We start from the raw sequence: 27,122 nt of genomic DNA, 5'->3' as shown, positions 1-27,122 counted from the left end.
TTACTAATTAGCTGAGTGATGTTAGATGAACTATTTCTTAGCCTCAAACTTCCCAGGTGTTAAACTAGGCTAATACTTCTTTCATAGAATTGTTGTGGGAGTTAAATAAGATAAATCGTATGTAGCTCTTAGAACAATATCTGGCATTTGGTATGCACTCTAATGATGCTATTTAGTATTATTTACCACACAGAGAGTAGTTACTGACAATAAAACAGCATGTAAGTGCATGCAAAGCATACATTATAAATGAATAATGTAGTAAATGATATTCTCATTTATCTCATGCAAGAAAAATTAACTACTACCTTTATGAAATTTTGATCTTTATTTCACTCCTAACTCTAACCTATTACCCATAAAGGCATTCCTCATTTACCCTCAAGATTATCTATATGAGTGAATGGATGAGCAATCAGAAATGTACATGCATTGATCCAAGTTCCATTGATCCGTGTTATGAAGAGCAGTATAACTTTGAAGCACCTAGTCCCTTCTAGGATGGCCCACTCAAACAATCATGCTGACAAAAAAAGATACTTTCAGCTCTGCTCTGCTCCGGTCTCCTTAAGTATAAACACTGCAAATGAAGGAACTACACTCGCAGGACTCCTGCGAGTTGAACAAATCACTTCTGTTTCCTTCTCTCTACCCATGCGCCAAGTTCATTACTATTAAAAATAAAACTGTGAGATGTTGATTAAATATTTACAGTGGGCAACACTGTGACCTCAACACATAGTTCTTATAGCCCTCTTTCTTTATTTCCTAAGAGCCTCATCTCTTTAGATGAGCCCACTTGTCTACCTCTCATCTCTAGTTCCTCATATAATAATTACCATCACTTCTAAGACCCACTCAGAGATACTCACTGAAGCTTTTAAATTATGGTACTTGATTGACTTAGGAACAAGAACAGCAAAACTGAAATCTATCAGAGGCATTATGTGGACCATTATTGTAAGACTTCTTGGTGTTAAGGTGGAACTGAACTGCTTGCCCTTTACCTTGCTGTAGGAAGAAATAAGAAAGAATCTTCAGGCAAACTTGGTTGTTACAGAGCTTCTGAGATCATTGGCACAAATAAGCAACTAATGTGTTGATTTGGTGGAAAGACAAGAAATGTTTCCTTCCTGCACTAAAATACAGCGTGTCCTACTTTACATTGTTTAGCATCAGGAGGTTTGAATTTCCCAAAGGGCTTAACTGCTAATTAGCTGTGTGAAGTTGCCAGATGAATGCTGTTAAGCCTTAATGTACCCATTCTGGTGAAATACCACAATAGTTAAATGAAGCTAAAGTAATGATCTCTATTACGTGTTGCAGCTTGACTTAGCTGTGCCCTCCGTTGTATTATAATATTTACAACGTGGTGTTATGAAGATCATTGTGTATGTATCTTCCTCTCCCACTAGGCTGGAAACTCCTTAAGTATAAGGATTGTCCCTGATTTAACTCTGTATTCCATGATACTACCTTGACACTTAGCAGACACTTATCAATGTTAAGTAAGCAGGGACTGAGTGAGGACCACTGAGAACTCTCCCTCCAGGACTTTGGATACCTATACATACAGTTAGTAAACATTCATGAAAAACCAGAAACCTACTCAGAAATGTGAACTTTTTCTAAGTACACGATCTGAAAATATATTAATAATTACAGAAATCATTATAATCAGAACAATAAATTATTATGTTTCCTAGGTTGGTTTCTTACCTAATAGTTAAGATGCATAGGTAACTGCTCCCCTCTAAATGATCTGGACAGAGAGTAGAGTTGATAGGCTGAGTCCAAAATGGAATATAAAGTAAAGCCATACATTGAGGTTTTTAAAAAAGCAACAATATAGAATGGAGCAGAATTGACAGCAACTTACATGAGCTTTGTATTTGTTGACCATAAGCTACCCCACCAGCCAACAGTGGGATGAAGCTAATAAGCTATACAGAATGCATTGTATTAATTCAATGGGTAGGTATTTAGACCAGAGAAAATAAAGTTTACTTTCAGCTTTTGGGTTCTTTATCTTCCTTCCTCCCTCCCTCCCTCCCCTTCCCTCCCTCCCTCTTTCTTTCTTTCTTCCTTTCTCCCTCCCTTCTTTCCTTCCTTCCTTCCTTCCTCCCTCCCTCCCTTCATTTCTTTTTTTCTGTCCATCTATCTAAAATACTATTGGTAAATCTAATTTTGGAAAGACCCATACTGTAACCAAAGCTAAAGATATATGGACATTCTGGATTTCCTTTAGCTTTTCTTCCTTATTCTGCTCTATGACAGCTAACAACCATAGCTAAAAAATTCCTGAGCATTTACCAGCACCCAGCTACTATAGCAATGTATTACATATATTAACTCATTTAATTTTCACAACAACCACTATCACTCTTTTTCCACAGATGAAGAAACAGAAGCACAATAGAGTCTAAGGTCACAAAGTTCATGAATGGAAGGGCTGGTTTTAACTGGGGAGTGTGGCTTCAGGGTCATTCATAATCATTACCTCACAGTGCCTCTCCTCTGAGGATGTTGTAAATGGAAGGTGCAGGAAAGCAGTATAGTTGTGACATCAGGGAGAAAGATGTTTGAAACACAAGAAGCAAAATAGGAGTAGATATTTTTCCAACTTTGCTCAATATCACAATCTTTATATTACCAGAGATATATATAGATATTTTAAAATTAGTAGTGTACTTTTGTATAGTTAATACAATGATAACTCTGATTCCTCCATGTTCCGTCTCTCCAGAGAAATGGAGAAATTTGACTATGCCTAATTTAAAAGCTTTAGCACCTAGTAGTAAAATTCCAATACCTCAGAGCAATAAAGAATAACAGGTACAAATCTGCTAACACAATTTCTATATAAGTCAGTAAGAGAAAAATTTAAACATTGCATGAATGACAATCCTAATGAGGAGAAGAAATTATGCAATGATATCAGACCACTTTGGGGAGGAAGGGATAGTATAACACCTTTCGCCTTTATTCAAGTTTTCAAGTATGGCTTTTTGTACTACTGAAATGGTGAGAGATTCGTGAAAATGTAAAAGAAACACAGTTTACTTTATTGCTGACTTATTTCTGACCCATATGAAAATGTACTAATGTAATAATCAAAAGTGCCCTTGACAGCAACATGCTATTGGAAAAAATTACATTGAAACAAAATTAAATGACAGAAGGAAAAAATAAACAGAACCTGTACTAGGAGGAATTCATATATCATAAATGCCTTATATTTACTGGGTGTGTGCATATATGCATGTATAGGTATGAGATATATATGCATATAAATTACGTTTAATGTTCCAACACTCTTAAGAAAAAGGAAGGCATGGTTATACTCATTTTACTGAGAAAATGGAGTCTCAAATACACTACACTAAGCACTTTGCCCAGTGGCACACAGAAGTTAGGCAGGTTCATAGAGGATCAGATGACAAAGCCTCTGTCTATGATAATACAGGGCCATCCAAAGAAGGGCAGCATTCTTTCTCCTGACAAGGAGACTATATGCACATCTGCTCCCTGAACCAAGGTGAGGGAGAAAGTGGACAGATGTGGAAAGGACACATGAAGAGGGACTGTAAATGTAACATCTGGAAAGGTAAGTAGGGGAAGAAAGGAAGCAGCTGAACTGGTCACTTTTATGACACATAAGTTGATCAGTTCATTGATAATTTGCCATTCTACTCCATACAGCTCAGTAATTCAAATAAACTTGTGGGATTCTCCACAGCTTGGTAGAAATGTAAAGAAGCCTCCAGCCAAGAAGTCATTAGGGTAGGCTAAAGAAAATCAATTTATTTATGATCTGTCACTTCTATAAGCTGGGGAATTAGAGGTTTTCCAATGTTAGTCAAGCAACTGTTTTCTAGCCTCTTTGTAAAACTATTTTTAAAGTTCACCTTGACCGAAAGATGACCTTAAAAAAAGCTTTACCAAGATGAGAAAATGTTTTCCACACAGCCATCTGTGAGTGCCATAAGGAGATGCCTCTTCAGGGCTTGATTAGGGACAAAGCAAGCCTCCATAGGAGGATGTCCACACTGTGAGCAGAGCTGCCCCACTGCGAAGCAGGCACAAGGACAAACCCAGAGGATGTGCGGGCATGCCTGGAATGGGTAATAATTTTCTTAGGCATGGAATTTAGCAAGCCATTACAAGAAAATATTGTGAGAACAAACCAACAGGAGGCCATGTTTGGGTAATCAGCTATCGGGTACAATGTGGGATGTTCCCTGTTTAGAAGAGAAAATGAGACAAAATTCATTATATTCACATAACTCAGAGGGATGAATGATGGGGATAAAAAAAAGGCCCATTTCTCCTCAAAAAGCTGGACAAGAACATTGGGTTTCCATTATGTGCACATTTTATAAAAACTGAATCAGAAAAGGTTGATTGTCTTCCTTTTTCTGATATTTACTAAACATATATTCTCTAGTTATCTTGGTGGCATGCGGCATTTTCTATAAAAACTTTGTATTTCATGACTACTTTAATTTTTTCCTATTTCTGTAGGTATTTCACTTTAGTTTATAGCTGGAGGAGCATACTCTGCAATTTTAGTTTTCTAACTCACTTTCTAGGTAGGAGGTTTTGAACTGGACTGATTATATCTTAGGTAATAGGGTATTTCCCAGAGCCAGCATGCCTTGCCAGATATTTTAAACATCACCAAATAAAAAGATATCCATTCACCTTTCACAGCACTAGTTTAGTAGGCATTCCATGGTTTCTGCTAAGAACTGCTCCTGAACAGAAGGCTGGTTTGGTTTAAGAATGTGGTTTAATTAATGAATTCCTCAGTTTCTGTTTTGTCCCTATGCTAGTTTGCTAGGGCTGCCATAACAAAATACTATAGACTGGATGGCTGAAACAACAGAAGTTCATTTTCTCACAGCTCTGGAGGCTGGAAGGCTAAGATCAAGGTGTCAGCAGGTTTGGTTTTTCCTGAGGCCTCTGTCTTTAGCTTACAGATGGCCGCCTTTCTCACTGTGTCCTCATGTGGCTTTTTCTCTGTATACACCCAACCATGGTGTCTCTCTGTGTGCCCTAATCTCCTCTTTTTATAAGGATACCGGTCAGATTAGATTGGGACCCACCCCAAGGGCCTCATTTTAACTTAACTACTGCTTTAAAGGCCCTATACCTCAAAACAGTCACATTCTGAAGTACAAGGGGTTAGGGCTTTAACATATGAATTTGGAGGGGACAAAATTCAGGACATAACAGTGCCTTAGAGAACATGCATGAGATTAAAGACAATTATTACTATGTAAAAGTATGCCAGGCCTGGGTTCAAATCTTAGATATCTTATTTATTAGCAGTGTGATTCTGGTCAAGACATTTTTGCTCTCTGATCTTCAGTTACTTTGCTATAAATGGTGAAAAAGCAGTTGTGCTTACCTCACAGGGTACAGAGAGGCTCAAATAAAATGTCCTGTAAAAGCTTTGCTAATCCTTAGATGCTAAATTACTTTTAAGGTAAATTTTTACTAAGAATATTATATATGAAAGTATGCTGTGCTAAATTTTTATACATTCCTTAATTTAGTTATCTGATTAATCTCACCAGACAAATACAGAGAACAATTAACAATCAAAGGTCCAATCAAGAAATCTAGATGAATGTTCAGGTCTACATCCTGACTTTCACTCACTCTCTAATATTAATTAAATCACATTTCCAATCACCTCCATCCATAGATGAACATGGGACTACACTACCTACCCCAATTAAGGCAAAAATGAAAGAGGGAGGGAAGAATAGAAAGGAGAAAGAAAAGGGGAAGGAAGGAGGATCTTCACTTTAAACATGAAGTGCTATGTGACACTTAGTCTTTTCCTTTTACTGAAAGATGTTTTACCACTTTCAAATTACATAAAAAGCGTAGAAGTTGAAATAATTAAAGAAATGGATAGAACTAGATGGGAATATTTCTGACATCTCTCAGAATAGATCCACAATCTAGTAATCTAAGTGGTAAAGATATTTTGAAAGACATCTGATACACATACAGCACATCTGATGAGTTAAGCTGGGTAGACTTAAAAACTAAAGCTTTCATTAAACTATCACAGTGCTAGAAATACCAGAAGACCTTGAGAAGTGACAAATGTAGGGGACAGTTCTGCCAGAGTGCCCTGTAACCTTGCATATGCCCACAGAGACCATGCAGGCAAGGCTCAACTGCAGTCTGACCATGTCTGTGCAGAATGTTCTCTGCCATCCTTCCTGGAGCATGGCAAGACAGATATTCTGTGAGGAGCTGTTGCACAGACTATCTTGAAGGAGGCTCTCCATTTTGCAGAAGGCTGCCATGAGGCTGTTTCCCATCAACCTTCCTGGTTCCAGGGAAGCATGGAATTTTCCACTTTGTCCTTCTTTGGGCATAGCTGCAGACCATAATGCCGCTTAACTACAGTGTGGAATTGACTTCTCAGCTACAGAGTGACCCACCACTTGTGTGATGTGTCATCTGGTCCCTTTGGGTTTGGTGGTATCCTGTGCGAACAGGGACATGGCGAACTAACACCATGCTGATGTTAGTGTGTAAGTGAATACACTGAATACATTTGGGCACAGCAATGTTTCCTTACCAGCCAAGTCTATGAATAAGTCAACTGTTTTAAAATGTATCCAGGATTTCTCTTAAGCATGTATGGTAAGACATACAGACACAGAAATGGTAGTCATGAAGGAAGAAGGTTTATTTACAGTTTCCTATAGCAGGAGGAATGGCATGACATGTGGGGCCACATGGGGAAGCACCAGGGTCAGTCAGGAGGCAGAGAGAGATGGGGAAAAGCATGGACAAGAGCCTCATTGTCATTTTCATGGGAAAGGCAACGTAAGACAGGGTAAGCAGAATTAGGATTGCCTAGTTTGAATAATTTCAGAAGGCTCTGAGGAATAGGGGCTGTCCTGAGTTGTCTGGTACCTAGCCATGGGGTGAGTAAGATGGGATCAGTGGTCCAGAAGTGTAAGAGCCCTGTGACAGCCAGAGAGAGGAGGTGGTGGGGATGTGGGCTTTGGATTTTTTGGCTTGCATATGAAAGGCGCACTTGCATGCCAATCCTTTACCTTCTCTAGAAATTGGCCAGCCCTGGAAGTGGCAGTATCTCATGGGTAAGCAAGGACCCAAGATGTCAAAGCATCAGAAAATATATAAAATAAAATTATGACTGATACATTGTTCAAGGAGATGACACTGCGCTGTTGCTTAAGGACTGCTGTACTACTCAACAATGACACACAAAAAAGATAACAAGCATTTATTTAGCATCTCTGTGTGTGGGGATATAGAAGTGGGTGAGACAGAGTCCTGATCTCAAGGAACTTACAGACCAAAACTAATGAAATAGAAATGAGGCAACAGACCAAACAAACAAAAAATCTTAGAAAAGATGATCATTAATGTAAGAAACTGACCATGATTTCCAAAACTATTAAGAAAAATGTAATGCATAAAAAACGTTTTAGAGACAGGAAAAAGTATACAAATCTTAAGTTACCTTTGAATTATGTTAACACAGAACCTTTTCTTTCAATGAAAACTTTAGTGTCTATAAATTAAAAGCCCAGAATAAAAACTGTAAGTTTAAAATTACTGGGAATACACAGGTAAACAGATTTTAAGTTCCATCACTTGCTCTGTAAATTCAGAAAGAGTATACCCCTCTCACTAGCCAGTCTTGGAAACTCTCTTACTTACTGATACACTTGATTGCACAGGGCCTTGGCTGTTGTCAACTTAAAGAAATATTTGCTGAATTACTGAAGCTGAATCAACGCCTTTCTCCAGGTGTGTGTATGTTTGCACCTGTCTTCCTGTATAATGTCATTACTTTACATTTCAAAAGAAATTTAGGATGGAAACAAATGTCAGTACATCATGGCCATTCTCTGGGGCCAGTGACTTCCTCCAGAGGGGAATTCGCTAAGCTCGCAGCTAGGCAGTAGGTTGGCACCCTGCAGGCAGACTGGGGAAAGAAGAACAAAGTCAGTAATTCAGATTTTCACTTATTTACCTTTTCCACCCCAGCTCTCCCTGCTGCATTTGGGATTCTCAAATTAGGAGCTGCACAATATTTCCAGAAAATAAAACTCTGTGACTTTTCTGGAAGGTTGCATGGAGTGGGGGAGGGTCCTGGGGATCCAGCTGCTCTAGATCTATTGTTTCAATAAATCTCTTTCCAGCCTTGTTTCTCAACTAAGTCTTTCACAGAACTGAGTTCTGTGGGGCAAACTGGCTCATTTCTCACTGGGTTGGAAGTTGGGTTATATAGTTCTGTCCATTCTGCTAAGTGTGAACACTTACTTCTCCTCCATCACTTTCCTTATTCAAAAAAAAAAAAATTGCATCTTTCATCCGTTGCTTCATTCTCTCATTGTCCCTGTGGGTTAATACCTTTCAAACAGTCCTTTATTGTCACTTCTGTGGGTTTGGGGAAGAATAGGAGATGATAAACTCTGTTGGTCATTCTTCCATGTTGATGAAAAACTCCCAGTGCAATTGGGTAGAATATGCCTTCTCATTTTTGTATCATCAATGTATTTCACAAAATCTGACTGTAGAAGATACTCAATGAGAAAACATTACTGAAGAGGTGACTATGTAGAATTAATATACACTTGGACTACAAAGTTAGATAAACTAGTTGGTTGAGCAAATATTTTCTGATCATGTATTCCATACCAGGGCCACTGATACAAGATCTGAGAGTAAAAAAAACACAGCTTTTACTTCTTGTGGTCCATATTGTGGTAAAACTCCCTCAGAAAGGGGTGAGTCTGAAAAATTGCAGTGGGCACAAGAGTATGCATTACCAGGCTTCTTTCTAGTGTTAAGCATCTAGGAGGAAGAAAAAGCCACAGAAACTTGATTATAGTAATATAATTAAGAAGTTAATGGGCAATACCTGGTAAAATTAATTCATCATTTATAAATGCCATCTTCTTTCTTTGAATCTCTGTAACTGTGGCAAGTCAAGTCTAGGCCGTAGACCTCAGTGATAAAAGTAGACAAAAATTAACTGTCTTTGGTCTTAGACTGCTCTATCTTTAAGCAGGAAAAATGATGCATTATTTTAGTTTTGCAACTCAAAGAAATAAAAACAGGCGACTTTAAAATTACCCAACCCCCCCCAAAAAAAAATCAAAATAACTAAGTTTGGTGTCAGATGCAAAGAATCCCTTGGGAAAAAATGAGGATTGAAGATAATTAAGAGGATAATTATTATTAAGATAATAATTCAGAACTCATTACCAGAAGACAAGGTTAAGCTAACTTAAGTAAAATGGAAATTTATTGGCACAGTAGCTGAAAAGCTTCAAGTATAGCCGGATATAGGTGCTCAAAAGTTGTTCTCAAGACCAAATTTCATTCTAATCTATGGCTCTGCTCTCCTCTGTACTAGTTTCACTTTCAGACAAATTTTACCTTAGGTTTATACCTACTAGCTTAACAACATGCAGAAAGAAAGGGTCTCTTTCCTCAACTGATCCAGCAAAAGTACTGGCCATGATTATCTGATTGGCCAAGGCTGAGTCACATTCCTTCCCCAGCCTTGATCCAGAGATTGGGTGGCCCCACTCAAACCACTTGGACTGAGAGTGGGATGAGAGAGTTACCCAAAGGAAATCCAAGGAGATAGTGCCAGGAAAAGGGAGGATGGCTTTGAAGCCATCAAATACTACAAATAGCTACAAATTGGTGTAATCTAATACTGGCCTTGGAGTTTTGGCTGTATCACCGTTTTCCAAAACTATTTAAGTTGTGAAACAAGCCAGACTGCTTGGCACTGAAAGGTGGTTTTGAGTGCAGTTATCTTGAATTATTTACTGATCTTCCAACACATTTGCCCCCAGCAACCATTAAAATCCATCTCTTGCCACCTGACCAGAAAGGTTAAGAGAAATAAATATTCAGTAACCTCTAGAGAAAGGGTAGAATACTTATTTTTAGCTTTCTGGTATTTGATCATAAATGCTTTCAGCCTGGAATGACTTCAGTGAGATTTGTACATGTGAAGGCTGCCAAAAAAGAGAAGGGGGAAAAAGTCAAACATTAAAAGAAACCTCCTTGCTCTCATCTGAAAGAGGAAGATCCTTAAATTTTTAAAGAAAATGTTAGTTCTATTTTGAACTTCCTTTTTGGGTTCTCTAAGGCTTAGTCTAACAAAGAGGTCAGGTAGCAAAAAGCTTTAAAAACCAAAGATTTTATACGTAGAACTCATTAACCCTTTATTAACATGTCTTTGATAAGGGAGAGAAAGAGAGAAAGCAGATCTTCCCAGGCAATCCAGTCCTCTATATTCTCAGTATCTTCCACAGATGGGCCCTGGAAGATTTCTAACATGAAATTTGTTCTGAGGAAGAAAGATCACTAAAAAGCACATGATCTCATGAAGATGTATGGGTCCCAAAAACTGTCCTTCTGAAAAGAACTACCAAATTAGTTTGTCACCTTAAGATACCACTATTTGTGGGGTGAAAATGACCAAGTGACCAATGATTTTTCACATGAAGCTTACATCAGGCTTTGCTTTTCAAACATTTTACATCATCAGTGCAACTCCATTGATTGTATCTTCTAGACTGACGCTTGGAATGATGCATCCATCATCAAACTCTGTTCCAAAATCATTTGAAATTGGCAGTTTTCAGGTATCAACTTGCAATGGCTTAACACTCAAAGCCACCCTAAGGTTATACTGAGCAGCCCACCTGGAGGACCCCCCAGAGGGTGATCCATATCTGCCATGATGTGTGGAAAAGATGACGCTATTTGATTCGAGTGCCATGTTTCTCAGACTGAGCCTCTTCTACAATGTCCTTCATCTGCCTCCATATCCCTCTCCCTTTAACTGATGAGCTTTCCCTGACCAGCCCCCAGACCTCCCGATGGCTTCCTTCCACCAGGAACCCCCACAGACACGGAACACTCAGCACTCAGCAGTAAACAATGGGGGAAATTTTGCTCAGTGAAGAACTCCGCTGCAAAAGAAAGGGTGTAGTTTCCAAAACTGTCATTTTGTTCACATGTGAAATTTGACCGTGTGTAAATAATTCCCCAAATCTCCAGCTAATGACAGAAATCACACTCTAAATTAATTCCACATCACAGGCTGGAGACAAACCTAAAGGTCTAATCTCACAACTTTTCTGACTCTCCCTGCTTCAAACAAACCCTCTTAAGTCAACCTTCTCCTTTCTCAATAGAGTCCTGCATATAGCAAAAGGGATAAGTAATTTTGTACATGATTTCCACAAGAAATTGTTTCAAAGAGAAATTTAAGAATAAACAACTACCCAAAATGTCTCTTTGTAACAAAATGTGACAGAGGGGAGTTAGGACAAATATCTTATATTTACAGGGAAAGTAAAACCGTTTCCCTGGAAACAGATCTGAGCAGTTATGCAAATGACATGAGTTAGCAGAAATATGACCCAAAGAATAAATGAAAGGGACAAAATGGCTAACTGGGACACAAGTCTGTTCTGCGGTCATCAAAAATAAGAACAAATGTGAAAATTACGTAATGTGACAGTCCTGGTATTTTGATAAAAGTGATGGACATAGTGCTGTGGAATTCTGGATGTGCCCCAGTTCTGGGAACATTCATGGTTTGTTCCAGGGAAGTTTACATAAGCATGGTCCCTTGTTTAGCCCTCCAGCTATTGTTCTGTTTTTGCTCTGCTTTGTTCTGTTTCTTTCCACTACACGTTCTCAGCATGTTGTTTTCTTCTCCTTCATTGACTGTGCCTATCTCCTAAATAAATATGGCACTTTTTCACTGGATAAGATACCCAAGTACTATGGTGAATGGACTGATGCTTGTAAAGTAATCAAGTCTCAAAAGAAAAGCCCCTTGATTACTACCCATGTCACCTTATCCTGAGAAGTCTCTTACTTGACTGATTTCTTTGTAAAAGAGAAAAGGGCATTTACAAGCTGAATGCAGAATGAAACAGGAAGAATTCAAATTATTTAATGGGATCAGATTATGATATATATATATTATAATATTTATCACACTATATGATAATGTATTATCATAATTTGTATATATGTACACACACACACACACACACACACACACACACACACACACACACACACACTAGATTATCCTAGATTTAAATGTCAGCTCTACAGCTTACCTAACATGTGTCCACTGTGTTCCTATAAATACCTTCCCTGCAAGCAGTTTCGCCTATAACTAACTGGCCGTGAGGCCATTTTGCTGTAAAAGACAAAATATATGGTTGACATCACACTAGAAAATGATAACATATCAGTTTTTGCAAATCCTTTGGTGAGCTAACCTAAGCCATATTCTGTTAAAATTTTCAACGTTTTCAAGAGACTTATACTCATCAGGAATCATGTAACCATTTGGGGGCCAGGAGGATAGGAGGAGGTTGATTCTCCTTTTGCCTCCAACTTCTAGTATTATGTCATAAATTTGGAAAACACAGCAAGAGAGAACAAGCCCTTGTAACTAAATTAGCTAAAGAATCGATCATTAATGCCTTCAAAAGCTGTTGGGAATTACTAGCCGCCTCTTCTATTTGCTTAACTCGGAAAACTTCTGATTCTGACAGGTGGGAGGGATGACTGCTCACCAAAGGATTTGCAGAAACTGGTATTTTATTATTTTCTACTGTAATCAAAACAAAACTGTCAATCAACCAGTTATTTTTTTCTTTTATAGCAAAATGGCTTTACAGCCAGTTAGTTGTGCTGTGAAACTACTTGTGGCAAAGGTGTTTATGATGAAAATACCTAGAACCTTTCTAACAGTCTCTCCTTAGCCAAGTTATTTAACTTCTCTGAACTTTATTTATCTTTGTGAGGACAATAATATATAAAAGAATACACCTAAAAAGTAAATATTTACTGAATATCAAGTATATTGTAAGCACTCAATAAATGCCGGTAGTTCCTATGATAGTGGTTATGACCAAAACATTGATATTCTTATAAGCATTGGAGCTGGAGCTGTCACTTAACACATAATGTTCTCCTTTGCAACATGAGATACAGGACTAAAATCCAGGTCTCTTTACTACCAGAATATATATACTTTTTGCACTATTCTAGACAGGGTTGAAGAATATTTACATTTAAATATGGGAATGTCTGATGTTGTAAATATTCACTTTAAACAAAATATAATTTAAATTGAGAGTGTCTTGGACTCTGGAATCCATGCTGAGTCTCCATGCTGAAACCCATCTAAGCTAGTAAATGACAGCAAAGTAATTACACTGAGTGTTCTTTCCACTGCCAATGAATCGAAAAGTGGAATTTGTTGTGGGTGTACCTGAATGCCTGGGACATCAGCTGTCCTATGAGAAGTCATTACATTTGCTGAGTATCTACTATCTGCCAGACACTGAATCTACAGAGGATTCAAATTGAAATGAGAAATTATTCTTGTTCTCCAAGTGCTTACAGCCACTAGTAAGAATCATAGCACATGCTCACTGAGGACAAAATGTCAGGTAAAATAAACTCCATGAAGACGAACATAGTGCTAGAAAAACTCAAAGAAAGGAATGATTAATACAGGCTGGCTTGGGGATGCCAATAGGGTAGGATGAGGGTAAGGACAGGATAGCTCTCTATACTAGAATTTCTAGGAGGTGAAAAATGGAAGCCCTTCAAAATATGTTCAGAGAGAGAGGGAAATGAAGACAAACCCAGATGGTATCATCAGGATAAAAAGGCAGAGCAAAATGGTATACCTCGAACATTGTGCACTGATTCATCATTTCACAAAACACATACAGACCAGCAATTCAGTCATCAAGATTTATTCATTCTTGGAGATAATGAAGGCTTTAGTATCATCCCAAATAAACGTCTATCTCTACACTCAATTTTGATCTCCTCCCAAAAGAAAGCAATGCTAATTCATTAATTTAAAGAAGTAAAGCTCCACTTTGATAGGCTTTTCTTTAGCAACCTATCATTTCTATGATTTTAGGAAAAAACTCACCAATGAGCAAAATTAAGCTTTTCAGGCCTGTTGCTTTAAAGAGAAGTCAACATTTGTGAAAATTTTCAGAGTAGGTAACTAATAAATGAAAAGTTAATATGTCTGCATCATTTAAATCTCCCAAAACAAATTTGCAAGATTGCCTCTATCACTATTTTATTCATTCACGAAGAGTCCAGATGACACAATTAGCTGGGTATTGACATTATGATAATAAAGAAGCTAGTTAAGAAAGTCAAAACGTGATTTATTAAAGGAAAAAAATCAAATCAATGTGTAATGATCTTAAGTTCCAATGGTATTATATGAAAAGAACAATTAACATGCATCCATCTCCCTAGAAGATTTCAATTTCATATGTTTAGTTACTTGTGAGGAATGAAAGACAGGACACATTAAAGCGTGTTAAAATCTATAAGGCACCTTGAGAATGTGGGAAATGATCATCAACTAATGAAAGTAATAGGTATTCAACAAATACCTTTTAAGGAGATACTAAAATGACCTTGTGCCAGATGCTACAGAGCCTCCAGCACAGGTAATTACCCCTGGTCTTGCAACAGATTAACTATCTAGGAGGAAAGAGAACGTATAAACCTGGGCCTAATCCAGGCCTCTGAAGGTGGTAATAAAAGTAATAATATTATTGGTATTAACTACAGTAATTTTTCCATTTATTGCTAATTTCCTGTGTGCCACACACAGATATATTGAATTTCCCAGTAACATCAACATCAAAAAATAAGAATAAACCCCAAGTATCCCATTTTTTCTTGCTCATCTCTTGTGCATGCATTATCTATATTTATCTAACCCTTTTGAACTGTTTATATTTTTAACACATGACCAGTAACAACTTCTACTTTTCATTACCTAGGCTTCCTTTTCAATTAGTCAAATTTTCAATCGAAATTTTTCAAACTGTTAAATCTGCCTTGAGGTTAGATTAAAAAATGGCAAGAAATAGCTCTAATTCTGAGGAGCTGATATTCATACGGTTCTAAATATGGGTAGGATAGTTTCCTATTTCTGTCCAATTTCCTCCTATGTTATACTCAACACCTTATTCAAGACCTCAGTGGGATCTTGTTGATCACAGGAGCACAACGGAGCAGCAACTTTAGGGACTAGGCTATTGGTGACCCTCTAGCTCCTTTCATGGGTCTTAAATATTAGTGCTGAACCTGCCCCAGACTTGACTTTGCATTATTTTTTATAAATGTATTATTTTCTATTTGGCTAAATTTTCTCTCTCTTGATAACTTTCCAGAAAGTTCTTCACATATCCTGGTGTTCTCATCTTTGATTTTTGTTTTCTTTCATGGTTTCGGTTTTTACTTTTTGGAAAAATTTGTCATCATCTGTAAATCTGAAGAGTCCAGATGCCTAAAGATAATATTTAAATTCTAAGATAAAATTCAACACAAGTTGGGATTCCCCAGACTTACAGACAGTTGTTTGTTTATGACTGCACTCTGTTTTCTGCCTTTTATCAATATATTGTTCCTTAACCATGTCAAAATACTCTCAACACTGCCATGTACAGTTCTTCTTTGTAAAAATGTAGTAGTGGTTTTTGGAAATTCTAAAAAAAGTACATCAATTGCCCTTTTTCCCCAAGTCCAAAAAATAAGCTACAATATTAGTGAGCCTCAATATTTCTCCATAGAACCTTGGCTACATGTTTGTGCATTCACCCTGTGTTTATCTATGAACCCTGTCAGATTCCCAGGTAGGAATGAGAGAACTAGAAGTTCATCATAGTTCTTAGAGTCTTTTCCAGAGAGCTCCTGAAGGATAGAAATCTGCTATTCTGTGGGCACAATGATTTTTGTCAAGTAAATTACATATTTTGGCTATTGATAATGATTTACTCTTGAGTTGTGTTCATAATTTTAAGTAAAAAGGTCCATATCCAGAGATTTATTTACAGCTGTTGGTCATACAACAATAAAATGATTCAGTTGTGTTGGAAAGAGTCTTTGCCCTAGCAAGAACATATAGGGAGAAGCCATGTTCTGAGTAAAGGATAAGGTAACAGAACTACTCCAGAAAACCAACACAGTTGGTAGTCAGAGAGGACTCTTATCTGTAGAATTTTGACAGACATATTTATGTATTTGAGCAGACTTTCCCTCTCTGGAATGAAGTTATTTGGAGGACAAAATCCAATCCAATCCCAATAATATTCACTTAAAATACAAAATAGCAAATTCAGATGTCCAAAAAGCACTCCAGAGAAACAGCACCACCATCTACAGTTACCCTGAAAGAGAAAAATAGTTCCTGGGTCTCATTGGCGTGGCTACAAAGAAAACTAAAGGTGAAATCAAAGCATTAAGGTATTACTGAATTTTTACCATTTCTTCTAACATTCTGGTGAAAACAAGAGCTTGCTTTTTATCTTGGTCAAATCAAACTGATTCAACCACATTTTAAAATAAGTCATTTATCTACAAATACAGTGAAAGCCCAATACATAGCTAACCTTATCATTTTCCCAGTAGTATTTAGCTATAGAAAAAGAATTATCTAGAACAAATGCCAGAGAGTCCAAGTAGCTGAGATTAGAATTCTTTACTATTTCTAATCACTTCATGGTGCTATTTTACAATAAGAGTGACAACCAAAATGGGGTGAAGACTCTTTCACAGCAAAGATAATTTAAATACCTGTTTGATTATGTGACAGTTCAGCTTCCCCTCTGTTCCTCAGTTTGGCTGATTGTGTAGTTACCATGTGCCAGTTGTTTTGTGACTTTGTCAGAGAGGTATGTCAAGAAGATGACAAAGAAAGGACTGGCTTCTGGCAAATGTTTATGTTTCTTGCAAATCTAGTTAAAATTTTTTGTTTTCTCCAAGAATTTATTTTTTCAGAATTGAACTTTAAGAACTGCCAATATTTTTAGATATTTTTTCTTTCTTATTTATTGCTTATAAATTTCCTCTTTAGATTCTTGAATTACCAATGGGATATTATAAAAGCAAAATATTACAAGCATGATTCATGCCAAAATATTTTACAATTGTTTTAAAAGCAATCTATTTCGCTCTGAATTTCTGTAGAACCCATGCTAGCCATTCCAATGACAGATGAAAAATATTTCACAGTAAGATGTCAGTTTCAGAAAAGAGCACCTTAGACTCTTAGAAATATCTTAGAATTACTTAGACAGTCTTACAGTCTCCAGAGAAAAATATTCCATAATATTTATTTCTAATTTTATTGTCCTTTAGTTAACTCCAGATGTAATCAGGTTTAAGTCATAAGGCACCCTGAAAGCTGTTCTCAAAAACTTTAGATGCAAAATATGTACTTATTAAACTTGCATTCAGCCAGTCCATATCACCAAGCTTTCTCCTTTTCTTTCTTACCGGTGCAGCTACCCACAAGATAAGTTTAAGCCTATATAGATCATTTCTCCATGACACTAATAAACATTCATACAACCTTTGGAAGAATAAAAGATAAGAGGCAGGACATATTCAAATTATTTCCTTTAAAAGCAACTTAATTTTTAAGCTCATATATACTGCTGAGTTTCACATACATGCCTGAAAAGAACAAGGCCTCACAAAGAACTGTATACCCTGTTAGAGGACCAAAATAATAATAAAATATGAATAATGATTCATTATCCAGTAATATGAAATATAATAATTCCTATTTCCATGTAATTGGAGTAGCTCAGCATGTTACTGGTTAGGGCTTCCTTTGTTATCAAACTTGCTGAGAGTAAGAATAGAACACAGAGGGAAAAAATGGCCTGAGTGGATTCTAGAGAATTAAAGATGCTTTCTTGAGCCTAAGACTTGAGGCTAAAGTCTCAATAGAGTACTATTTAGCCTTAAAAAAGAAGGAAATCCTGCCTTTTGTGACAACATGGATGAATCTGGAGGACATTATGCCAACTAAAATAAGCCAGACACAGAAGGACAAATACTGCATGACACCATATATATGAGGAATATAAAACAGTCAACCTCATAAAAGCAGAGAGTAGAATAGTGGTTGCCAAGTGCTGGGAGATGGGGAAGTGGGGACATATTAGTCAAAGGGTACAACTTTCAGTTACACAAGATGTAAAAGTTATAGAGATCTCCTGTACAGCATAGTGCCTATAGTTAACAAACTGTATTGCATACTTTAAAATCTGCTAAAATGGTAGCTCTTATGTTAAATGTTCTTACCCAAAATTAATTAATTAAGGCAGAAGCAAATTTTACGGGATGATGGATATGCTTATGGCATGGATAGTGGTGATGATTTCACCTGTTTATACTTATCTCCAAACTCGTTGAGTTGAATACATTAAATGTATAGAGGTTTTTATTTTAATCATACCTTAATAAAGTAGTTTTAGAAAAAAAGACTTAAGGCTAGCCAAACCCACACATCATAAGGACTATTAAATAACTCTTCTGACTATAAATTTTGCTCTTGCCAATTGGTGGCAAGCCATTTTTATGAGAGCATGTTAAAAGTGATCCATTCAGATGAAGAATGGAAATAAGTTGCAAAAGAACAGTAACAAAAAGATGCAACTCCTTAAGTATCGATGTGCTCGTGATGGAGAATGTCCTCAAGCTATCAAGACAAAAGACAGAAATATATGAAATGCAGGAATGGCTGACTTACAACCCCCAATTTATTTCTGACCATTTTAATGAAAACCTACACCATTTATAAAGAACTGAGAAGAGCGGTCAGATTTATTTCCTGCGGTGGGTTATCTGGAAACACAGTAACTTCCCAGTCAATCCATTGAAGAAAATTAAACTCATACAATGGGTAAGGGCTTATTTCACCATGATCTAGAATAAGTGAAATACTGAATGTCCAGAATATGAAAACATTCAAATGCCCACCACTGATTTCATTTCTTGAACTTGAGGGGGTCCAGTCATATAACACCAATGGAACTGCCTAAGCTATCTCCCAAGTTGAGAAGGCAATTCTGGGGGTAAACAAGGTTGTGATTGGACATTGTCCTACCCAAGGACATCTCCTATCCCATAGTTCAAGAGATCAACATGGAGTGTTCATCCAAAGATTTTTCATCTGATGTTGGGACCATGGAAACCAGGAGGCTGAAATTAACAACTCCAAAACCAAAATAATTAGAGAAGTCTTGGATGTTTAGCTGGAAGAAAGCATTTATCAGGAGGTGGGGAAAAATAAACAAACAAAAAATTTCCAAAGCCCAAACCACTGTTATATTATCTATGTAATAGCCATGATACTGGGTTTGGATCTCAGATGTTGTGAGAGGATGGAATTGCATCATCATGTTCTTAATACAGCTGTTTTCCCCTGAGGTAGATATGAACATTACTTGGCCACCATGACATGTGTATTATATATGGGTGCTGCCTGGTAGAGCTGGATAGTTTCCATCCCTCCACATAACTGTTAACATCCCTCAATCTTAGAGGTTGAAGAGGCTCTTGGCTTGGAGTAAAGGAGCTAGAAGGAACTAGATTCTTCTTTATAATCCCTTCTCCCTCCCACAAGAGAAACAAATCAAAACAAAACCAAAACAAGAAAAAACCATTAGACAAACTGGGGTGGGCTTGATTGAGGCCAGACTGCAGAAGGAATAATCAGGGCCCTTGAAGGGAAACAGAAAGCTCTGCACAAACACGTTGGCCACTGCACCCAGTAAAAACTGAGTGCTGGCCTGGAACCCAGTCTGGCCCTGCTGCCCTACTTAAGGCAGTACCTCTTAAACTTTAGAGTTAAAATTGTGATTCAGATTCAGTAGGTCTGGAGTGGGCCCAGATACTGTATTTCTAATAAATTCCCAGGTGATGTTGATATTCTTGGTTCATGGACCATGCTTTGTTCATCAAGCCTTTAGGGAGCATAAATGGGTAACCTGAAAGAGCTAGATCAACAGTATTTGAGACAGTTTTTCCCTTGTGAAATGGTCCATAACAAAATAGACTCCTTTCCCCAACAATCACACTACCTTCCTCTCACACATTACATCACTCATCACAGTTGGTTTCTGATTGAAGTAAGGGCCTAAAGTTAGTAGATCCCTTGTTTCATTAGCAGCTCTGAAGTAGAACATGAAAAAGAGAAAGAAGAAGCAGAAAGAGGCAGGAAAGTAAGCAGTGGGTAGCAAGTCAGGCCACAAAAGAATACAGGGATTAATCCCAAATCACCATAAGAAATAGCAGGATAAGAAAATTACTAAAAAAGACCAAAAACTGCTAGTAAAGTAGATGGAGATTCAGACCATTATAATTTGGGAATATTAATACAAAGAGGTTGGTAAAATACTAGACATAATACTAGACATACAAATTAAATCTACAGCAAAGCATCTAATTGAACCTGTGAGGCAGAGAGCTCCTAAAAGTTTCTAGGAAACACTGAATGATAATTAGAAACTAATTACAGTAATATGAAAATTGTCATTGATATTCTCTTTATTTCACAGCTAACATTGTTGGTTTATGTTAATGAACATTAAAATAATAACAGGCACTTCATGGTTCAATCTCATTCTTACTTTTTAATTAAGACCTTAATATTGTCAATCAAGAGTTCTTCCAATACAATGCTATATTGGAATTGTATTGGAGGTATTATTACTTGAAGAACTCAACCAAAATTTTAGATTTACCATTAGAGCAGGTAACTCTAACTTGAAGCTCAGCTTAAACTGATGGGCAATCCTTTTGCATTCAGCCATTAAATTCCTGAATTAAAACGCCTCTGGATGGGCTATGCACTATTTAATTGACCACAGCTCCCAGTTCAGAAGGGCAACTTAGTGAATTTATTTGCCTGGATTGTGAATGCATTTCAGTTTACAACCCCAGTATTGAAGTATTTTAAAGAGATAAGTTCTCTTTTTCATTGGTTGACAAAATACAAGTAGTTTTCATACTTGTGTTTAGAGGTAAAGTTAACTCTCTGAGTTACTGATGGCAAGGAGCTTAATACTTACTCGAGGATACAGGACATATAAAAAAATAACTATAAGGCAAGGTGGGGCATAATAACTACTAACAGGGAGGCAAAACAATAACAACAAGTCTTTTGAGAGAACAGAGAACAAAACTCAGGATAGTTTTCTCCAAAGAGCTCTCTGAGCTAGCTGCTGAAGAATGGACAGAATTTAATGGTCAGAATGACCTCGAAGTCTGGAAGTAGAATACTGAGGAAGGAAGAGATAAAGTCCCAGATATAGGAAAATATAGGGCATCATCAAGGAAGAACAAGAAACTGGAACAAAGTGGGACTGAAAGGCAGTAACAGGAAAAAGAATACGTTTTATTAGAGCAAAATGTCATGCTACTGCAGCTCTTATCTGCTCTATTGCTTTCTCTCTTTCATCTGAGAGCAATGCAGCTATTAAACATCAACATCTGGGCCTACTTATTTGTGTTCTGGCCCTAATTATTACCATTGTACCAAGGCTGAAGGATTCCTGGTCATTGGTCTTCTTTTGATCCTTGTTCACAAGAAAGCATCACACAACTCTTGTTCATGAATTCCATCAAGCACCCTCCCCTCCACATGCTCAGCACCAGCCTCCTTACTCTCCTTACTGGCTGCGAAGGTTTTGGTCTTTCTGATTCTGTCTCTTCTCTAAGTCATGCCATCCAAGGACAGAGCACACCCGAGTCCCCAGAGCTTGGCCACTCACTGTCTCCTGGAGCCAGAGCACCTATTTCTAACTTATTATTATCCATTTTCTCTAGGGCTTCTCTAGTCACTTTCAACAAAATCTGTGGCGTTTCCCTATTTCTAATAATAATTCCTATATCTCACAATCACCCAATTAAAAAACAAAAACCATTGGTTCATGTCATCTTATATCCTATATACCTAGTTATTCACCAAATCCTCATGCTTCTTCCTCTCTATTCCTCCACTCCCTGGCTATCAGATCCTTAGCATTCAAACTATTCCTACAAGAGCCTTATACCTATCACAGTGACAAGGACCCTTACTGAATATCAATTCACCCCAAGCACTTTCATCATAACATTCTCTGCAAAAATTGTAGGTATCTCCATATTTTCCGTTATATCAGAATTAGATTCTTTGGTTGGCTTTCAAAGACCCTAGACCCTCCTTATTTGACCCAACTCTACTTGTTCCCATCTATCCACCCTGTTCTTAGCAGTTTGGTCACTCCCAGTTTTGCATGCAGAATTGGTTGAGGTAGTAGTCTTGAGGCTGATATAATTCCTCATTTTTCAAACTCAGCTTATCACTGCTCTTCAGGAACCCTTTCTTGCCTCTTCATTGATTTTTGTCACCTTCCTAACTTTTGTATATAATCTACAGCACACTGTTTCATACATCTATATTTTAATATATATATATATTTTCTGTTATTTCACATTTGTTCATTATGTCTTTGCAACTACTTTTGGGTAAGGTCATGATTTTTTCTTTTTTTTGCTGTTTTGATTTGTTTTACTATCAAGTCAAGTATCCAACATGATGTTGAACATGACATAAATTTTTATAAGTAATTATTGAATAATGAGTTAGAGAGAGCGTCAATAGTAAATGACTAGAATAGATTTCACATAGTTATATGAAAAGTGCTGGAGAAAATAGTGTTACATTGAATGCAAACTTACCAGAGAAGACACTAGGTATCTTGGAAAGAAAGCTTTTGACGGTACGAATAGGAATTCCATTTTTTTCATCTTGCATGCGTGCTATGACGTCTTCCATCTAAATAACAATAATAAAATAATTAAAACATTTTAAAAATTGAACTTTTTGAGAAAAATCAGTCCTCATAAGAATTTTGTATACCTGTTTTCCCTAAGAATAATGCCATATTCTTGTCTTTCTATACTTTGTCACATTAATATTTTCAGTTTGGTTAAAAGATGATTGAGAAAACAGAAAGAAAGGTGGCTATTTCAGAGTTCATTAAGCTTAAGAAGAATTTTGTGCTTGGAATATTGCCTCTCTCCTGGTTTCACATTCTTTGGTTATAAATGATCAGAAAACATTGTGATAACAAGATCCACATTTCATTAATGCTATCTCTACTGAAGTCAGTGCAAAAGAAAATAGAAGACTTAAAAGCATCAATTTGGGGTTTCCCTGGTGGCGCAGTGGTTGAGAGTCCACCTGCCGATGCAGGGGACACGGGTTCGCGCCCCAGTCCAGGGGGATCCCACATGCCACGGAGCAGCTGGGCCCATGAGCCATGGCTGCTGAGCCTGCACGTCCGGAGCCTGTGCTCCGCAACAGGAGAGGCCACAACAGTGAGAGGCCCACGTACCACAAAAAAAAAAAAAAAAAAGCATCAATCTGGATTTTCTCTTCAAACAAGAGAGTTTATATGATTTGGTTTAACATAAATCCACAACCTGACTAGAAATACAGGACCGTCAGCAACTGCTTCTTCTCTTGCCCAGGCATTTACTAAACTGACATATGAAATCTACATGCATGCACACACATGTACAAAAGTAATAAAATGAATGTCACACCATAGCCTTTTGCTAATTTAGTACCTTCCAATGTATGTATCTTTCTTTCAATCTGATTAGTACATTCTCTTTTGTTTTTGATAATTTTTCAGTTTTACATGGCTTTGCTTTACCAAGTCTAATGTGGAACTTAGTTCTGAATAACATTCATTCAAATCACAGCTTCAGACTTTTGTATGTGCTTCTAAGCCTGTGGCACATATATACACACAAATATACACAAGTTGTATTGATAGTATGAAACTCAAAATCTATTATTTACTCATCTCACAAGCAGTTACTTATGACTGATTCTAGATCAGACTTACAGAGGGCACTACGGATGTGAATATGAATATAATACACTTGCTGCCTTCAAAAAATTCAGTCAATATTGAAAACAATGGGTGAGTAGTGAAATTTGAGTAAGGTTTGTAGTTTAGTTAATAGTGTAGTACCAATATCAATTTCCCATTTTTGAAAATTATGTTATCATTATATAAGATGATGAAATTAGAGGAAGCTGAATAAAGGGCATACAGGGACTTCTCTGTAAGATTGTTGCATCTTTTCTGTAAATCTGAAATTATTTCAAAATAAAAAGTTTAAAAAAATCACAGTCTAAATGTTGTATCAAGTAATCATCAATCAACACGGCTTCAGAACAGTTTTCAATGAAGAGATCTTATTTGCCTGGATAAGTATTTTCAGATTTATTAACATGAGAAACTAAGATGTGGGAAAATGGGTTTCAGATCTTCTCATTATCATTCATGACACTTTGAGCAAGCTAAGCAACTTCTCTAAGGTTTCGTTTCCTCATGTGTAAAATGTATATAATAATATTTATAACAACTATTCCACAACCTTTGTAGGGTTGGGCTGGGTGGGAGGAGTACAGTATTTTATTAAATGATACAGCATATATAAAACACCACACACAGACAATAAATATTGGACTTCAGATGTCTACACACACCACACCCCTGATACTTTGAGCTGCATATTCTCCACTCCTTATGTTCCTTTTCCATGTGGAGGGAGCACCATTAGCCTAATTCTCCTGCCTCTCTCTGTTCCCTAACTCACTCCACTTTGGGGAGCTGCGCTGACTTATCAGGTAAAAGAGTTGGGAATGAGAAATTGGCCTACAGAGCCCATCCCTTTCCTGTAGGGAAGCCCATATCCAAATCTGCTGATGTGGAGAGGCCTACCCCATTGGGTGAGTAGTCTGTTAAGGACTGGGTTTTAGGATTAAGTCTCCTGTGTTCACAAACCCTCTTCAATATAATAGCTTTGTCAGCGATCAAGGTGATACTGTGACCTCTAACTGCTTTACTCTTTGGTTGTGATATTCAGTGGGTTCAGAATTCAGCTAGGAAAGGAAGTCTGTTTTTTTTTTTTAATCAGACCCCCCAAAGACCGCAACAATATTCAGTTCTTCACATGTAATAAAATATTTCATCCAATTATAGAAACATGAAAAAATATACACTTTTATGGCTTTTGTTTGTCCTTCATTTACTTGACACAATGCTGAGAAATGAGGAATAAGCTGCTTTGCCTTGCCTAGTATCAGCCTGTAAACCCTTTTATCATCAGCTTAATGGTTTAAACTAGGCCAGCTTAGATGGACATGGAAACCTCTCTGACTCCCACTTTAATCACCTAAGATCCCTGGATGTGACAATCATCACCTCTGGCTGGGTGCTGAATTAAGGTCCATCTCTCAGTTCGCTGGATCCCAAAGTAGCAAGGTTAGGAATCTGGGAATTAAAAGTGACCTCTGTGGTTGTATTTTAAAATCTTCAATGTTCCTGAGCCATAAGTTCCACAGCAGAAAAAAATTTTAAACTCCATGTAAAAATAGGATTTGTGTTCTAGATTGAAAATGTGATCATCAAAATGTATTCAGCTGTTTTTATCTTAATTCAGATATGATTTACACATGAACCTTATCATGACAGAATAAGCAAACAAACAAAACAAAACAAAAACAAAGACCCAATATAATCTAGTTTTTAAAAGCTAAAATCAGTCACAAAGGCCACATATAAAAAACACATCATTCTAAACTCATTTAAGCATTCACTCAGAGACTATTTTTATAATAAGCAGGTTTTAACATGCTTTATCATCTGCTTTCCGACTATAAGCAATGGAAAATGGATGAGGAGAATGCTAAAAGCAGACAAACAAAAAAGCAAGCTACACAGCAAGATACTAAAAAAGTAACTCTAATAAATATTAAAACTCTTTAGGGTGATTTAATTTAAGGCCAAAAGACTCAGATATCACGAGCATCCCAAAAGAAGATTATCTATCTACCTACCTATCTATCTACATATCTATCTCTAACTATCTATCTATCTATCTATCTATCTTCATAAGGATGATATTGAGTTATACAGGGTCAGAATGTGTTTTCACACTCATGAGCCTGTTTCTGAAGGTGAGGAGATTTTGAGCATGGGATGACATAACAGTAGACTATGGGCAGTAAAACGGGGCATGCCTTTGGTCACGGAGGCTCTCTCTCAGTCTTATTTAATTAACCCTTAAAATAAAAAGTTAGAAGCAGGTGATTTGTAAGATTTCTTCTAGCTACAAAATTACTTAATCTGGAAATAATCATCAGTGTTAGGAACTGGGTAAGTTTTCTTACTTAAGTCAAAGAGTCAAATCTCAGTCAAAAACCGATGAGCTGATTAAATTGACCAGACCTTTTACAAATGCGTTTGCTTCCAGCTGTCAACACATTTCAGTTTCAATCCAAACAGCAGAGTGATTATGAACATGCACTTAGGACTGTCAGATCTAAGTTTGGTCCTGGCTGCGCTACCTGCAAGCTGTATGAACAGGTAAGTTACTTTGTTACTCTAAGACTTAGCTTTCTCATTTTTTAATGGAAAAAAAGATAGTAGTATACATATTATCAGGGGTGAAGATTAATGAAACAATACTACTTAAATGTTTATCATAACGCTGCCATGAGACACCATGGAGGCTTGCTAATGCTCAAACATCCATTTATTATTTTTAGAGATTTTAGTTTGGAGCTCTACAAATCACCATTTCACAAGCCAGCCATGAATACTATAGGATGGCAGGCAATATGTAGGAGAACTAGTTACTCAATCAAAAGTCAGTACTGACTGCCTAAAAAGTGTGGCCAAGATGGAGGAGTAGGAAGACGCTGAGCCCACCTCCTCCAATGGGCACACCAAAATTACAACTATTTACAGAGCAGCTATTGATGAGAACAACCTGAAGACTAGCAGAAAAGATCTTCCACAGCTATCGATATAAAGAAGGAATCACAATGAGAATGGTAGGAGAGGCGGAGGTGTAGTATAGTCAAGACCCATACTCTCAGGTAAGCTACCAAAACTCCCAAGGAAGAGAACCTCAAATGAGAGGATACTTAAAATTGCACAGGTTCTCCTCAAGAAGCTAGGGGTCCAAGCCCCATATCAGGCTCCCTGGCCAGGGGTCCTGCACCAGGAAGATGAGCTCCCAGAATTCATCTTTGAAGGCCAATGGGGCTTGTTTTCAGGAGAGCCAAAGGGCTGTGGGAAATACAGACCCCACTCTTAAAGGTCACACACAAAATCTCACATGTTCTGAGACTCAGAGCAGAAGCA

General features: G+C 37.2%; 1 protein-coding gene across 4 annotated transcripts in view; it reads right to left on the bottom strand.

Annotated features, from left to right (window-relative positions):
- The window catches only part of RGS7 (regulator of G protein signaling 7), a gene marked incomplete at its 3' end in the record, with an annotated part of 607,621 nt that overhangs the window by 284,749 nt on the left and 295,750 nt on the right, over positions 1-27,122 (bottom strand). For all 4 annotated transcript variants that reach the window (XM_079925792.1, XM_079925793.1, XM_079925794.1 and 1 more), the window contains one exon: positions 22,630-22,726. In XM_079925792.1, the coding sequence (XP_079781918.1) occupies positions 22,630-22,726 (97 nt within the window). The remainder of the gene's footprint in view (positions 1-22,629; positions 22,727-27,122) is intronic.

This window comes from Stenella coeruleoalba (assembly GCF_951394435.1).
Source record: "Stenella coeruleoalba genome assembly, chromosome: 1".
NCBI classification, from domain to species: Eukaryota; Metazoa; Chordata; class Mammalia; order Artiodactyla; family Delphinidae; genus Stenella; species Stenella coeruleoalba.
The sequence above is the reverse complement of the archived record's forward strand: the minus strand, read 5'-3'. Positions and strand labels throughout refer to the sequence as shown.